This window comes from Pelodiscus sinensis, chromosome 5 (genome assembly GCF_049634645.1).
Source record: "Pelodiscus sinensis isolate JC-2024 chromosome 5, ASM4963464v1, whole genome shotgun sequence".
NCBI classification, from domain to species: domain Eukaryota; kingdom Metazoa; phylum Chordata; order Testudines; family Trionychidae; genus Pelodiscus; species Pelodiscus sinensis.
Window position 1 is genome coordinate 19,124,575 of NC_134715.1, and position 15,211 is coordinate 19,139,785.

General features: G+C 43.7%; 1 protein-coding gene across 1 annotated transcript in view; it reads right to left on the reverse strand.

The window, feature by feature from the left end:
- Window positions 1-15,211, reverse strand: part of HPGDS (hematopoietic prostaglandin D synthase) — a 67,791-nt gene that overhangs the window by 33,062 nt on the left and 19,518 nt on the right. Inside the window, exon 2 of the mRNA XM_006111950.3 lies at window positions 8,006-8,147. Coding sequence (XP_006112012.1) covers window positions 8,006-8,138 — 133 coding nt within the window. The 5' untranslated portion in view covers window positions 8,139-8,147. The remainder of the gene's footprint in view (window positions 1-8,005; window positions 8,148-15,211) is intronic.

A 15,211-nucleotide genomic window follows, 5' to 3' on the forward strand; every position in this document is an offset into this window, starting at 1 on the left:
ATTTACCATGGAGCTCAGAGAGGTTTCATGCAAGGAAGGGAGTCTGGCAGCCAAGAGGGGGTAGGCTGACAAGGTGAGGTGCCTATTGCTTGCTGTGTCTGCATATGTGATGATTCCAGGCCAAATCTGAGAGGCACTGGCTACCTCTAATTCAACTGAGATTACAGGGAGTTGCAGGTTTCTGCTTCTCTCAGGATTTGTCCCTAAATCTTTATGCCTGGAAGCCCACTTTGTACAGAATATCAAAAATGAAGTGCTATGCAAGTGTTAAGCAAAAATTGCATAGAGGAACAGTTGTGCGACTCTAACATAGAAGCTCATCAGGATCCGATGTCTCACACTCACTCTTTCTGCCTTTTGGGATATAGGCTTGTCCTGAGCATACACCGCTCTCCTGCTGAAGAGGAGCGCTGGGTAAAGATTTTACCAGTGCAATGGTTTTTGGTTGGAAAATGCTAATCTTACAGAATTGAAATGTTAGAAGTGTCGATTCCATTGATACCTTTTGATGGAAACCAAATAGACTGAAAGGCTGATCATCCTAACTGATGTACTGACAGCCTGCTGGCCACACTGGCAGGAAACAAGTCAGGGTCCTGGCTATTGTGCTAGCAGAGGCACTGCTTGGTTGCTTCCCAAGTTTTCATTCTCTGAGCTTCCCAGGTCCTGAACTGCCTGGTTGGCAGGAGTGCAGGTCAGTGAAACAGATTGCTCCATTTTGTCAGAAATCCCCATATGGAATGAAATGTTGGCAACTCAGAATCTCCTGTTTCTGGCCAGCTCTGTTGAAAAGGCATTTGGAAGAGCTGCATTTCCATAGCTTTGCACGTTTACTGGGCTGCTTGAATTTGCTTAATACTAAAGCTAAGGAATTCTGGCCTGAAAATACTTTGAAGTTCTACAGCAGATTAGCTGACTCGTGACCAAAGAAAACAAATGAAATGTACAATTACAGACATTTTGCTGTCATAGTACCTAATCCAAACCAGGCAAAGCTCCCATGTTTATGGTGCATTAAAAAGACTTTTTATAGTATTCGGAGAGAGAAATGAGGAGAGGGGCGGCAGAGAGAGAGTGTATGGCAATAAAGCATGCATTGTCCTGCCAAAACTGCTGAAAAGTAATACTGAGTTAAGATGGGCAAAATTGACCACTACAAAAAAATCACATGAACTACTACGTCAACTTTTTAATCCCGTTCAGAAGTTAAAATTGCAGCTTTTATAATTTCCTGTCCTGCATGTAAAGATGAACTCCTAACATTCTGCAGTGTTCGTTTGCATTGGTCTTCCCAAGGAGAATTAAAATGAATTATAACTCTGGGCAAGGCAATTTCAAACTCTATTCTACACAGATATGTACATGCTCTTTTTCAATAATATCTTTGCTTGTGAGACACAAGGGGGAGTAATGTTTTTGTCCTTTGCTTGCTTTTTTAAAATAAAAGTCTTATCATTCTTGGATCATCTTAATTAATTAAGCAAAATTCCACGTTGTAGATTTTCATGTTTCATGGATGTAGATGCTATTTTCCAAACTTTTTGTCTTTAATCTGAAGTACTCTCTAAGGAGCTCCCTTAGAGTCTGTGTAAGAGTTCTCACATAGTACTGAGCCCAATGCTCAGGCTTGTACTTCCTTGCCTGGCGGCCCCTTTAAGACCAGGGGCCAGAGGGTGGGCCAGTAAACAAACAGCTCTCAAAGTCAAATGGCACCCAGACCCTGGTTCAGGGCAGGGCAGGCAAACAAACAGTTTTCACAGCACAAGTGGGAAAGGAGAGACTGCCACCCAGTATAGAGGTAGCAGGGGGGACACATGCCCTCCCTACTCCACCGCGTCCTGGCCCCGGGCCTTAGCAGTGGCAGCCTTGGTGTCCACTGGGGTCAGTAAGGAATCTGTTCCTGAGCATGCTGACACACCTTAAAGGTGTGTGCCAGGCAGTGGCGGGTTCACAGGGTCTGTATAGTCCAAGTTTAGGCGTAGAGAGAAAAGGGTCTCCTCCTGAAGGCCTGGGCCTGGTGGCCTGAGCTAGTCATCCACCTTGGCCAGCTCCTCAGCGTCTTCAGGGTAAGTCTCTGCTCCCAATGACAGCTGCTGCCTACTGAGCTTCTGGGCTCATCTTTTATACTTCCTGCCCCTCCCCTAGGTCTCTGTGGACTTAAAGGGGCAGGCTCTGTCTCAGCCCACCCAAGATCAGAGAGGGGTTCCTCCTCCTTGGGGTCAGTGAGCAGCCAACCCTGCTCACTATACTTTGAATCAGAAGATTATCTACAATTATGAGAGGAGAGAAGACATGCTGTTGTTTCCCTTTGGATAGTTTGTACTATTTCTTCTCTTGAAGGAGTAGTTTGTCAGATTGTAGGCCTGATTTCAGGCGTCAGCATTCTCAACTCGGCCCTGATATAGTCACAAAATTAAGTGTAGAAATGCGTGTACATTCTTTTGTATATTATGCATGAAAATTTGGCTTCTGTGCTTTCTCCACCCTATTTTCAATATTCTATCATTTATAGCAATCAACAATATGAAGTTTTGCTATACGGTATGAACTGTTTCTGCAGATATAATATTTGTGTGCTAGAAAGGTAATCTGTACAAACACAGTTTGAGATACATAGGATTGGTCTAGTATGAATGAAATTAATATTTTAGAGATGTGCACCACACTGCTGCTGTATCTCTCTACTAATGTCTGTAATTTTCTAAATTCTTCTAATATTTAAAGACCTGTGTGAACTGCAATACAAACTATTGCAGATGTAAATGAGGAAATATAGCATGACAACCACTTAACTAATGTAATTCTTAATTGTTGGCCTGTATCAGTGGTAAAAGCAATTCACTTCAGCTGATGCATTCTTATTACTACAGCTGTGAAACCGATTAGAGCAGAAAGTCTTTTAATGATTATGTAGCATCATAGCTTTGCTTTATCGAGGACTTACTGGGGAGACTAAACTGAAACAGTTTTTAATGCTGCTACTCTTAAGCTAGGCAGTTTGAAATGCAGGGGTAGGAATGAACGTGCAGTACATAATTTCTATGGGGGTATGTTCTGAAAATGTCAATCGTCTCTTTATAGGTAAGGTCTGTGGCAGACTAGTTTTAACGAGAGCTGGCAGACAATTTTTCAATAATCAGTGTTACATCAAAAATGCTCTTTCATCTGTATCAAAATGTTTTGTATTATGATTTTTTATGTCTTCAGATGAAAAGTTTTGAAATGATCGAAAAACAAGTTGGTATATTTAATTTTGATCTTGTTTCATGCCAAGGTGGTATTGTTCTGACTGCCTTGTTTTATTTATATTACAGGTTGAATCTCACTAGTCTGGAACCCTCGAGACCTGACTGATGCCAAACCAGAGAATTTGCCAAACCACAGGAGATCAAAATGAGGCAGCAACATCAGAGAAGCACGGAGAAACACACTCCTCACATATGAACTTTGAATCTGACACACTCACTTGCATTACTGTGGAAGAGGGACTGTGTGGCCTGTACACCAAAATTATTCATTAAACTTCATACTTACTTAGGTTTGTGATACAACATGACATATTTCACAGTTCTGTGCCTAGAAACATTTTGAGAATGAATATTAATTATTTCCTGTGGAGTAAATTTCCCCATAGTCATCAAATATTCTGTAGCTGGTTGATCTCATGACAAAATCAATATCTTTTAGTAGTGTTAAATTAATTAGTTGTACATGTGAAAATTATGCAACTGTTTTTGTACATAGTGCAGGTGGAATGATGTAGTTATCTCCTTCACTAAGTGTCCTTAATGAAAGCCTTGAGTCATCCGTAGGCAGGGACTCAGGATCCAACTCTTGGCCAAAGTGGCATTTTCAGGTTTCGACCCAACTGCTTTTCTAGGCTTAGATTTTCTAGTGACAGTCACCACTATATGTCCAATCTCCCCTTTCTCTCTCTTTACTTTTACTTCTATTGCTAAAACAATTCATGACCATTAGGAAGCATTCCCAGTGTCTGCTTCTGTGTTCACAGATCTTTCACTGACTCAATGGGAGTTCCATGCAGAGGGTTTGCAGGATCTAGCCCCAAATGGGACGTCTGTAAAACTTTCCTGTACTTTACCCAATGTCTTATGTAATCTGAAATCCAATATAAGAGTCATAGTAATATGGTAATATGTTAGGACACGTCTACACATCAGTATTATTTCGGAATAACTGACATTATTTCAAAATAACAAAATGTGCATCTACACAGCAAGCCATTATTTTGACATAATGTCGAGATGGAGGACTTCTTACTCTGACTCCTGTAACCCTCATTTTACAGTGTTGTTCTTTCAATTTCCTGCTGCATAGACCACGCCAAAAGCTGAATTAAGCTATTTTAACTTCAGCTACACATGATTTGACTTAATTTGACTTTTGCCCTGCTGTGTACACATACCCTTAGGCTGTGTCTAGACAGGCAAGTTTTTCCGCAAAAGCAAAAGCTTGCCAGCTGTCTACACTGTCCGTTGAATTTCTGCAAGAACACTGACTTCCTACTGTCTGAAATCAGTGCTTCTTGCGGAAATACCATGCTGCTCCCATTCGGACAAAAGTCCTTTTGCGCAAAGCTTTTGCGCAAAAGGGCCAGTGTAAACAGCTCAGATTTGTATTGCGCAAAAAAGCCCTGATCGCAAAAATGGCGATCGGGGCTTTTTTGCTGAAAAGCACGTTTAGATTGGCACGGACGCTTTTCCGCAAAAAGTGCTTTTGCAGAAAAGCATCCGTGCCGATCTAGACGCTCTTTTCCGCAAATGCTTTTAACGGAAAAGTTTTCCGTTAAAAGCATTTGCGGAAAATCATGCCAGTCTAGACGTAGCCATAATGTATATGTCACATTTTTCTTCACATATGTTCCCAAAGTATGGTACACCTTTAATTAAACCATATAATAACCTGGGGGAGGGAGGGTCAGTTCACCTAACAAATTAAGGAACAAAAAGTTAAATGATCTGCACAAGGCATTAGACTAAGTGGAATATCCAAGAACAGAGCTCTGATATCTTGGTTCCCAGTTTCTTTAACACATCCTGCATCTCTAATATTCAATCACAATGCTAATAGTGCAGATGGGCTGCAGTCAGACATATTGGCTAACAGACATTGGCTAATGTACAGGAGTCATCATTGATGGCTTTGTATCATGAACATTAAAAATGTTTTGGAAAGTATTTTCTTGCCCGACTGCCTCACTGGTTTGAGTGTGTATGATGTCTACAACTGTTACATGGGAAATCCAGCATCTTGAACTTGGAACATTTGGCAAGTAAGCCTGATTTTCATATATTTTAAGATGTAAATGGATTTGTAATGTTTAAGTCTTCGTAGTGTTTGTTTTATTTTAAAATAATCTATTCAAAATTCTAGGTATGTATGGAGAATGTAGACACTATAAATTTTATTTGTGCGAATATAAAAATTCAAAACTAGAGCACAAATCCCTAAATCTCTTCAAAACCAATTCTCTGCCCCCCCGCGTCCCTCCCTCCCCACTTCCATCCACCTCTTTCCTCTCCTTCTGTGAAAATGCTTTAGGGATACCAAAGTTATACTGCATAACGTGATAGTCAACAGAATCAGACTCTGGTGGAGAAACAGTTTGCAAAATGCAAGACTCCTTACTGAAAAGAGCCTGTCTCTATTTCTCCCCTGTCTCCCTTGGAGTCCCGTCTTCTTTTAGCCCATGTGTGGCCAGACAGACTAATCCCATATCAACCATCTTATTTGCCTCTCTGAAGCACAGGGCAGAGAAGGAGCAATAATATCAGCATAGTCTATGCTGGCTCATCTGATCCTGAGAAGCTGAAAAAAAAACAGATATGTGGATAGAAAGCAGCTAAGTCAATAAGCTGGCCTCGAGGCTGCGGCTGGCACCTATGTTGATTCGAACACACACAGTCCCTGGAAGGGGAATTTCCCACTGAGAAAACAATGTCCTGTACTTCCAATTTAATCATCTGAAATCTCTCTTACGAGTGTAAATTAAGTTCACAACTCCCTTGTAAGAACTGGTCTCACAGCAGACAGACCAGCATCAATTGGCATTACAGATAAGAAAGAGAAATACGTGACCCCATGAGTATATAAGATGGGCCCAGCACACACTCACTTTGAGTGTCATTCTATCCTCTACCTGCTGGTCGGGTTAGGTGTTTGACCTCCCGAGGTTCTATGGGGACACCCACCTCGTATTTTCGTCTTTCCTAGGAATTGAGGGACCGGCCCTGGCCTGACATGCTGGAGTCGAGAGGCACAGAAGGGGGTAAAAATTGTACCTGGATGTGGTCCTCTATCTTAAGTGTACACATAGAAAGAGTAAGCTGTTACTTGGTACCATTATTTCTATTTTTCTATATCTTCTTTGTAACCATTTTTAAGATCCATATTTTGCTAGCAGTATCTATATTTTGCTAGTAGTTAAGAAATAGAGCAATAGCCATTGTAACCATATGATTTATAAGCTTCTTTAATAAACCTATAACTGTCTAAGTTTTAACCTGACTCCTTCAGTTGCTGTAATAGAACCAAGCACAATTTAAAAGAACTTCAGCCGGTCTAAAGGGACAGTTATAGGAAGAGCTTGGGCGTTTGGATCTGTGTCACTCCCAGGTGACAGGATCCACTGGGGCATCTTTCAGTCTTTCCCCAAGGCTGCCCGCTGCGAAGGAATTATGAATTCTAGCAGCTGAAATCTAAGATGTAATAAGCTCTTCCTATATAACGGGGCGTCTGTTGGTCTGCTGGCCACCCTCTGCGATGGGACCCCGGTCCTAGCAGTAAAGGCACGGACGTTAAACCTTTTCTCGGAAACATACACACACACACTGCCTTGACCGTCGGCTGACACCATGGTGTCTTGGTTTGAGCACCTCAGCAAGTGTCTCAATGTCACTAAGGAGAAAATGATGTCTAAAACAATCAGGATTCAAACCATTTGAGGATATATGGGATAAAAGAACCTTTGATTGCACCAAGAAAGAATTTGGAAGACTGTGCTGATCGTGTAAAATGCCTTCCTTCCAAACAGCATCACGTCACAAATGGAGAGCAACTTTTTTCACCAGCTGAAGTTTTTCTCTAATCTTAAAGAGCAGCTCCCTGAAGGAAGTACTACAACAATCTATTCTGGAAAATAGAATAGAGGGCAGTTTCCTCAAGTGAGGACATGGAGGAAATTGGCAAGTCCTATGATTGCTTACCTCCAAACTACCAGCCTAGGATTAGTCTTATCCGGAGTAAAACTTACTGGTGAATTAAAATATTGAACGGTTTGTGCAACGTAAATAAAGGGTTTGGCACACACGTGACATTTGCTTTGACCTTTTGACATTTTAGTCTCACTTATGTCAATCTCAGGTTAATTTATCTGTAAACATTAAAGGAGTCTTGTAGCTTTCTGTGTACTGCTAGTCTCTGAATAGACTGTATATTTTTTTCAGAGGTAGGCTATATTCCACCATTTTCCCTTTTCAGCTGCTCTTGTTGCTTCTGCACTTGGAGAACTTGTCAGGTCACAAGGGGCTTCCCTCTTTGCTTCTTTGATTTTCATTTGGCTTCTGAAATTGGTTTCAGTGCTTTAGTATAGCCTTTTGGGGCCAATTTTTTAAGAGTCTTAATGTGTTAATATTTACTGTGTTTCCATCAGTTTCTAGCTGACAGTATTTGAAAACTTGGGGCATGATTCCCAGCTGATGTCAGTAAATGCAATGAAGGTATGGAACTGTGTCAATTTATACTAACTGAGAATCTGTCCTTGGATTAATATTTCCTGGCGGAGAGACAAGGGGTGAAATCCTGGCCTCACAGAAGTTAGTTGTAAAATTCCCATTGACGTCAATGAAGCCAAAATTTCACCTGAGTCTTTTAGCATTCATTGGTCCTTTTATCTCAAATCAGCAAATAGACAGTATCCTATGTGGTTTTGTGTTCTGACTAGATTTATAGGGAAAGTTTGTATGCAAGAATATATTCTACTCACTTGGTTTGATCTTGGCCCAATCCTCTAGTTTTATCCTGTGATCCTCGTACTTTATGCCTGAATAGGCAAACAGGTAGCGACTGATTTCTGCTCTTCCTCTCACATCGAAATACACGAGCTTGTAGCGTGGCATGATGGATATCTGAAAGAAAGTCCATGAAGATTTAACACATTAACTACCCTGCTACATTTATATAGAAGATATACCTAAGTATTGGTGTATACATGCATCTGACGAAGTGGGTCTTTGCCCACAAAAGCTTATGGTCCAACACTTCGGTTAATCTATAAGATGCCACAGGACTCCTCGCCGCTAAGTAGTGGTGACGTACTAATACAAAGCCAGGACATAACGTCAAATTAAATGTGTTTATTAGCCTGCTAACCACAGTATATTGTACTGCATAACCACCACATTAACTACAGCTATAGTTCCACATTCCGTAGTCAAAAACAGTCAAAAAGAGTTATGCTTAAAGTTAAGATGCTGACTATTTGAAATCAACTAAAGAGTCAGGAAGAGAAGACAACTGGGGCAGTCAGTCTATAGCCTTTATCTCTCCTCTTTGAGCAGTCACAAAGCTACGGCTTGTCTTTCATGATTTAATTCTATTTAAAACCCACCTATAAAGGAGGGAGTTTTATATTATTTTCTGGAATCTACAGCACTTCACAACTTACAAATGATGTGGCCACAGTGCAGTTATGCTCTATTTTTGTAAACGGCATGTCCCTAAGCATTTGTTTCTTTGGAAATAGTTGCAAGCTATGTAATTCACTTATGTAAAACTAGAAAACCAAGCCAATGGTATTTTAAAAGGTTGGAATAGTATCTCTTTTAAACATTGTTATAGTTTAGTATTTCACTACTTCATCATTAGTGAATACCAAAGGGAAGTGAGAGGCCAGGTGTGCTGGGGCAAGGGTGAGCTAGAGATTACATTTTTAAAGGCACTACGTACAATGTAAAATTTTATATAAGCTCAGGGAAATCATTTTTTGAGACTGCTTCATAGAAATGATAAATTAGATGATGTAAAAGTCTCTTTTTTGCACAAAAAGGTTTTGCATTTTGATTCTCTCAGTGTTTTTATCAATCCAAAAATGTCTGGGCATAGAGCTTTGCACCAGTGTGGCTGCACAGGACTGCTACTGGCTTTGAATCTCATTGTTCTTTTTTGATTTCCTATTTAGTCACTGCTATTCTTTCAGGGCCTAAATGTGACTTAGCATGTTGTTAAAGAAAAGTTGTTTGCTTTTGAGTTCCTTTTATAAAAATAACCCGAAGTACGTACAATCATTTTAGTTGGGTTAGTGTTTCTTCCCTTGTAAATTTGCTCCTGGAGGGTGTTAACATTTTGTAACTCCTTGTGAAAGTGATTAGAAAACTGGAAAATGTAAGGTCTTGTCTACACTACCAAGTTTTATCATAACAAACTGCCTTATGGCAACAAAACAATGAGAGCACACACACTGCAATGCGACTTTTGTTGGAAAACACATCCTGTTTTGGTGACACACACTTCCATCTCCACCAGCAACTCCCCTCCCCCTTTATTGTCAACAAAGAGCCAGTGTAAACTGTTTATTTTGTTGACAGAAATGGCTTCTGCCAGTATCTCACAATGTCTGCCCTGATGACTTTGCTTAGTTTTTTGATCTTGGCTATCCTGCAGGCATATCCCCCTCTCCTTTCAAAGCTCCAGGAAGTATCTAACAGCTGATTGTGCCTCTCCATTTAGGGAACAAAAACTAAATCATTCTTTGCTTCACTAGGAATATAGTAGCAGGTGAGCTGCTGCTGCAGGGGGTAGGAGACAGGCTGCCGGGCTGTTTTTGACTTTTCTCATCACAGAGAGCTCACAGAGCTACTCATGATGCCGCTCCTGGCAGCTGAGGAGGCTGCGGGAGCACTTAGTGGGCATCTCAAGATGTGCAGTGATCAGCTCTGCTTTCCCACAGTGCTGCACTGTGGGATACATACCCCCAGTGCTTTTCTCACACTGTCAGTGATGGTGCCTCCAGTGTGGACATGATCCTCCGGCAATTTTTGTTTTGGTAACTTATAGTTTTGTTGACAAAACTTTATAGTGTAGACTGAAGGAGAGATGGAAAATGGAAGGGAACAGAAAGCTTGGTGAGGAAGGTAGAGTTTCTGTAGGACATGAATTTGCCCATTCTAAAGCATGAAAATACAGAAATGTTTCATTAAATAATCATTATTTCAAACCAATGTAAAGGTTTTCCCTTAAAATCCCAATCGTATTTTTTATCCCCATGCTGTTTATTCAGGTGACCTTTGAAAGTCTTGTGTTATTGTGGGTTTGTGTGTAGATGCTTGAATCTAAGTTGTTCATGATTTATGTCTATTGTATCTTAAATACTAGAATATAGGTTTCCCTAATATGTCATTGTTGGTTTTATTTTATTAAATAAAAGTTAAATAAAGCTAACTGCCATTCCATGGATTTAATTCTGAAAGAGTTACAGTGGAACCCTAGTGGAAAAGGCATACCTTGTGGACAGTGAGGTAAAGAAGTGTTGTTAACTCCTGATCTAGAATAGTTTCAGCTAAGCTTGCATTTTGTCTCATACATGAACATATCAAATAACAGAAACCTAGTTTGAATGTATGTTTAATGTGGCTTATCTATAACCTAGTATGCAAGCTGACTTTGGATATATGTTAACTGTTTAGGAAAGGAGGAGGTGGATATTGGTGCTCGCTGTGTTACAAGTTTTGCTGATCTATTTTCTTTTAATATGCATCTTTCAAAAACATTACTAAACATAAAAGGATTCTAATATGGTTGAAGCTTATAGGTAAGCTAATTTACAGTAAATATGAGGCTATGAAGAAATACATTACAGGCAGTCCCCGAGTTACGCGGATCCGACTTACGTCGGATCCGCAGTTACGAACGGGGCACTTCCTCTCCCTGGTCTCAAGCAGACCAGGGAGAGGAAGCAAAGCGGCGGCGGAACGCGCGGCCAGCTGACGCTGTCAGCTGGCCGCGCGCTCCGCTCTGCTCCCCCCCCCCCCCGTCTGCAGACCAGGGGGAGGGGGAGCAGAGCGGAGCAGAGCAGAGCGGCGGAACGCGCGGCCAGCTGACAGCCCAGAGTCTGGGCTGTCAGCTGGCTGCGCGTTCCGCCGCTCTGCTCTGCTCTGCTCTGCTCTGCTCTGCTCCGCTCCGCTCTGCTCTGCTCCCCCTCCCCCTGGTCTGCAGACCAGGGGGAGGGGGAGCAGAGCGGAGCACGCGGCCAGCTGACAGCCCAGACGCGTCTGGGCTGTCAGCTGGCCGCGCGTTCCGCCGCTCTGCTCTGCTCCGCTCTGCTGTGCTCCGCTCTGCTCCCCCTCCCCCTGGTCTGCAAACCATGGGGGGGGGGAGGAAGCAGAGCGGAGCACGCGGCCAGCTGACAGCCCAGATGCGTCTGGGCTGTCAGCTGGCCGCGCGTTCTGCCGCTCTGCTCTACTCTGCTCCCCCTCCCCCTGGTCTGCAGACCTGGGGGACGGGGAGCAGAGCAGAGCAAAGCCGCGGAGCCCGAGGGCAGCAGGATAGCCACGGCGCGTCTGGGCTGTCCCGCTGCCTGCGTGTTCCGCCGCTTTGCTCCCCGTCCCCCTGGTCTGCAGACCAGGGGGACGGGGAGCAAAGCAGAGCAAAGCCACGGAGCCCGAGGGCAGCAGGATAGCCACAGCGCATCTGGGCTGTCCCGCTGCCCCCGTGCTCCGCGGCTTTGCTCCGGACGCCTGTGGTACAGCAGCTGGGGCGCTGCCGGAAATGACCAGTGGCTGACTACAGGAAGCCCCTGCCCCGGGCTTCCTGGAATCAGCCGCTGATCAGTTTCAGCAGCAGCTGACTTGGGGATGCCTGGGGTTCTTAAGTTGAATCTGTATGTAAGTCAGAACTGGCGTCCAGATTCAGCCACTGTTGAAACTGATCAGTTTCAGCAGCGGCTGAATCTGGACGCCAGTTCCGACTTACATACAGATTCAACTTAAGAACAAACCTACAGTCCCTATCTTGTACGTAACCCGGGGACTGCCTGTACTTTGAATCAAAGAAAAAATACAAATGCTACCAGACCATTTGTTGTTTTTTATGTTTATCCCATAGGGTATGTCTACACTACAGCGCTAATTCGAACTAACTTAGTTAATTCGAACTAAGCTAATTCGAACTAACGCATCTAGAACTAAAAACTAGTTCGAATTAGCGTTTTGCTAATTCGAACTAGCAAGTCCACATTGAGTGGACCCTGAACAGGGCTTAAGGATGGCCGGAAGCAGTGCCGGCAGGGCATCAGAGGAGGACTTAGAGCGTGGAGCTGCTGTCTCAGGCTAGCCGACGGCTGCGCTTAAAGGGACCCGACCCCCACCCCGGACAGACAGTTCTCAGGGGTGCCCCGCTTGAAAACCAGTCCTGGCTTGGAGTGCCCGGAGTGCCCACACTGGGCACATCACACCACTCGGCCATCAGCCCGGCTGCACTTGCCGCAGGCTGCCATCTGGGGAGAGGGGGCAATCGGGGGGCTGCAGGAGAGCTTCCACCCCCAGAAGCCCGCAGAGCCAGCCCAGTCCTCCCCATCAGGGGCTCGTACCCCATTCCTCCCTCACCTCCTTCCACTTACCCTTCCCTAGCCCCCCTTCTTATTGATGTACAAAATAAAGATAACGTTTCTTCCAACATTGACTCTGTCTTTATTGAACAAAACTGGGGGAGACTGGGAAAAGGAGGTGGGAGAGGGGAAGAGAAAGGCTGGGAGAGGGGAGGGCAACTAACATGATCAGGGGTTGGGAACAGGTCCCAGATGAAGAGAGGCTACAGAGACTGGGACTGTTCAGCTTAGAAAAGAGGAGATGGAGCGGGGACAGAATAGAGGTCTCTAAAAGCAGGGGTTGGGTGGAGAGGGTGCATTCAGAAAAGTTCTTCATGAGTTCCCATAAAGAAGGACTAGAGGACACCAAAGGAAAGGAATGAGTGGCAGGCTTCAAACTAGTAAGAGAAAGTTGTTGTTCACAAAGCAAATAGTTAACCTGTGGAACTCCTTGCTGCAAGAGGCTGTGAAGGCTACAACTAGAACAGAGTTTAAAGGGAAGTGAGATCAAGTCATGGAGGTTGGGTCCATGGAGTAGTCTTAGCCAGGGGGTAGGAGTGGTGTCCCTGCCAAAGTTTGTGGAAGGCTGGAGAGGGATGGCACGAGACAAATGGCTTGGTCACTGTCTTCGGTCCATCCCCTCCAGGGTCCCTAGGGTTGGCCGCTGTCGGCAGACAGGCTACTGGGCTAGATGGACCTTTGGTCTGACCCAAGACGGCCATTGTAAGCTCAGGGCTCAGGTTCAGGGGTCTCAGTGGACCCCCTTGATTTTCATGCACACCTGCTCCTGGGTGGCCAGGCTGGCAGCTCTCCTGCCCTAGACGGCCACTTTCCTGTGCCTAGTGCGGAGATTGTGGACGAGGTCCACGATGTCCGCACTAGCCCAGGAAGGTGCCCGCCTCTTGCAGTCCAGGGCAAGCTCCCGGGAGCCACCAGCCTGGTCCCGGGAAGAGGGGGTGGACTAGGGGACATCGGGTGGGTGGCTCTGTGCCGTGCCAGGTGCAGGGTCTGCTGGCTGGGTGCTGGCAGGCTTGCACCTGGCACGGGCACCGTAGCCAGCCCGTGCCCCTTTAAGGGGGCCGGGGCCGGGAGGGGGGCAAGAGAGTTTCCCTGGTGTTGGCCAGAGTGGCCACCAGGGAAACCTGGGGAGGGCTAGCCTCCCACTAGTTCGAATTAAGGGGCTACACACCCCTTAATTCAAACTAGCTAGTTCGAACTAGGCTTAATCCTCGTAAAATGAGGTTTTCCTAGTTCGAACTAAGCGCTCCGCTAGTTCGATTCAAATTCGAACTAGCGGAGCGCTAGTGTAGCGGCTATGAATGTTAGTTCAAACTAACATCCGTTAGTTCGAACTAACATTGTAGTGTAGACATACCCGTGCAGACTAACTCAGCTACCCCTTGAAGCGTTGGAATGAAGGTTAGGTATCTAATTCCATTAGGTTCTCCTTAGTGGTGTTAAATAATAATTGCTAAAGGAATTGTGTAAAAATGTATTCCTGGTCCAGAATTAAATAAATAAATCAGCCTAATTACTAAATTTGCATAAGTTTTGTAAAAAGTTGGATAAGAAAATAGAGCTATGTTTCTTTAAGACAAAAGACAGACAACTAAAGAAAATAGCCACTTAAAATGATGTTTGCCTTACTATTACTACAGAGCTAGGCATATTATTTAAATATAGAGATCACTTTTAAAAGTCCCTTTTTTAATGGACAGGGGTGGAATGGTTTGACATAACTGACTTATATTAATTACACATCCATGTGTATCAAAGTGATAGTGTACACCCCCATCATAATAAATCACATACTTGAAGAATTCAATACTATAGTAGACAAAGAATACTGTCATGGATTGAGTTAACCCTGCTCAGTGAACATGTAATATTCAGATTTGTACAAGATTGCGGTCATTTAACCATCATGATTAAAAACATACAGTTTCAGGAGTAGATGAAAGATCAGCTTTACACTTGAAAGAAAGGGGGTCTCTATTAGGCCATATGAAAGTAGATTGTAATTTATTATTTCTGAAACCAGTAAAGTATGTTTTTCTCCTCAAAGATTCAGGGATCTACTTTTTAAACACAGCAAGAGAGCAGCAACCACCCCCTCCCCGCCCTGGCCGCCAAATATTTTTCCTGGCTGATAAGCATGTGGGGGTTTGCTGAGTGTATCAAGAAAGATATCTGCTTCCCAGCTGCACACTGCAGGGACAGAAAGCATTATTGATAATTGAAGATTTTCAAAGTTCATTGACCTGGAGTTCCAACAGTTGCTAACAAGCATTCTGAGCTTAAAGGATGCTATAGTGTCACAACAAAGTTTCTGCTGTCATTGCCAAAGTCAGGAAAGTTGAACATTTTTAATCTCATGAAAAATGTGGCACTAAAAGCAAAAGAAATGATATGCAAAGGCACGGTGATTATTAATCTACCTATACTATTGATCAAAAAGTACAATGTTGTGTGTGCGATTTGGTGCAGACAGCTCCAGAAATGACAACTGAAACAGGATGTGAAGTCATTGTTGGCCAAGGAAAATAAGGCCTTACACTCAACTCAAAGGCATTTCTCTCTGTGATGCAATAACTTGTAAAAAAGAAAAAC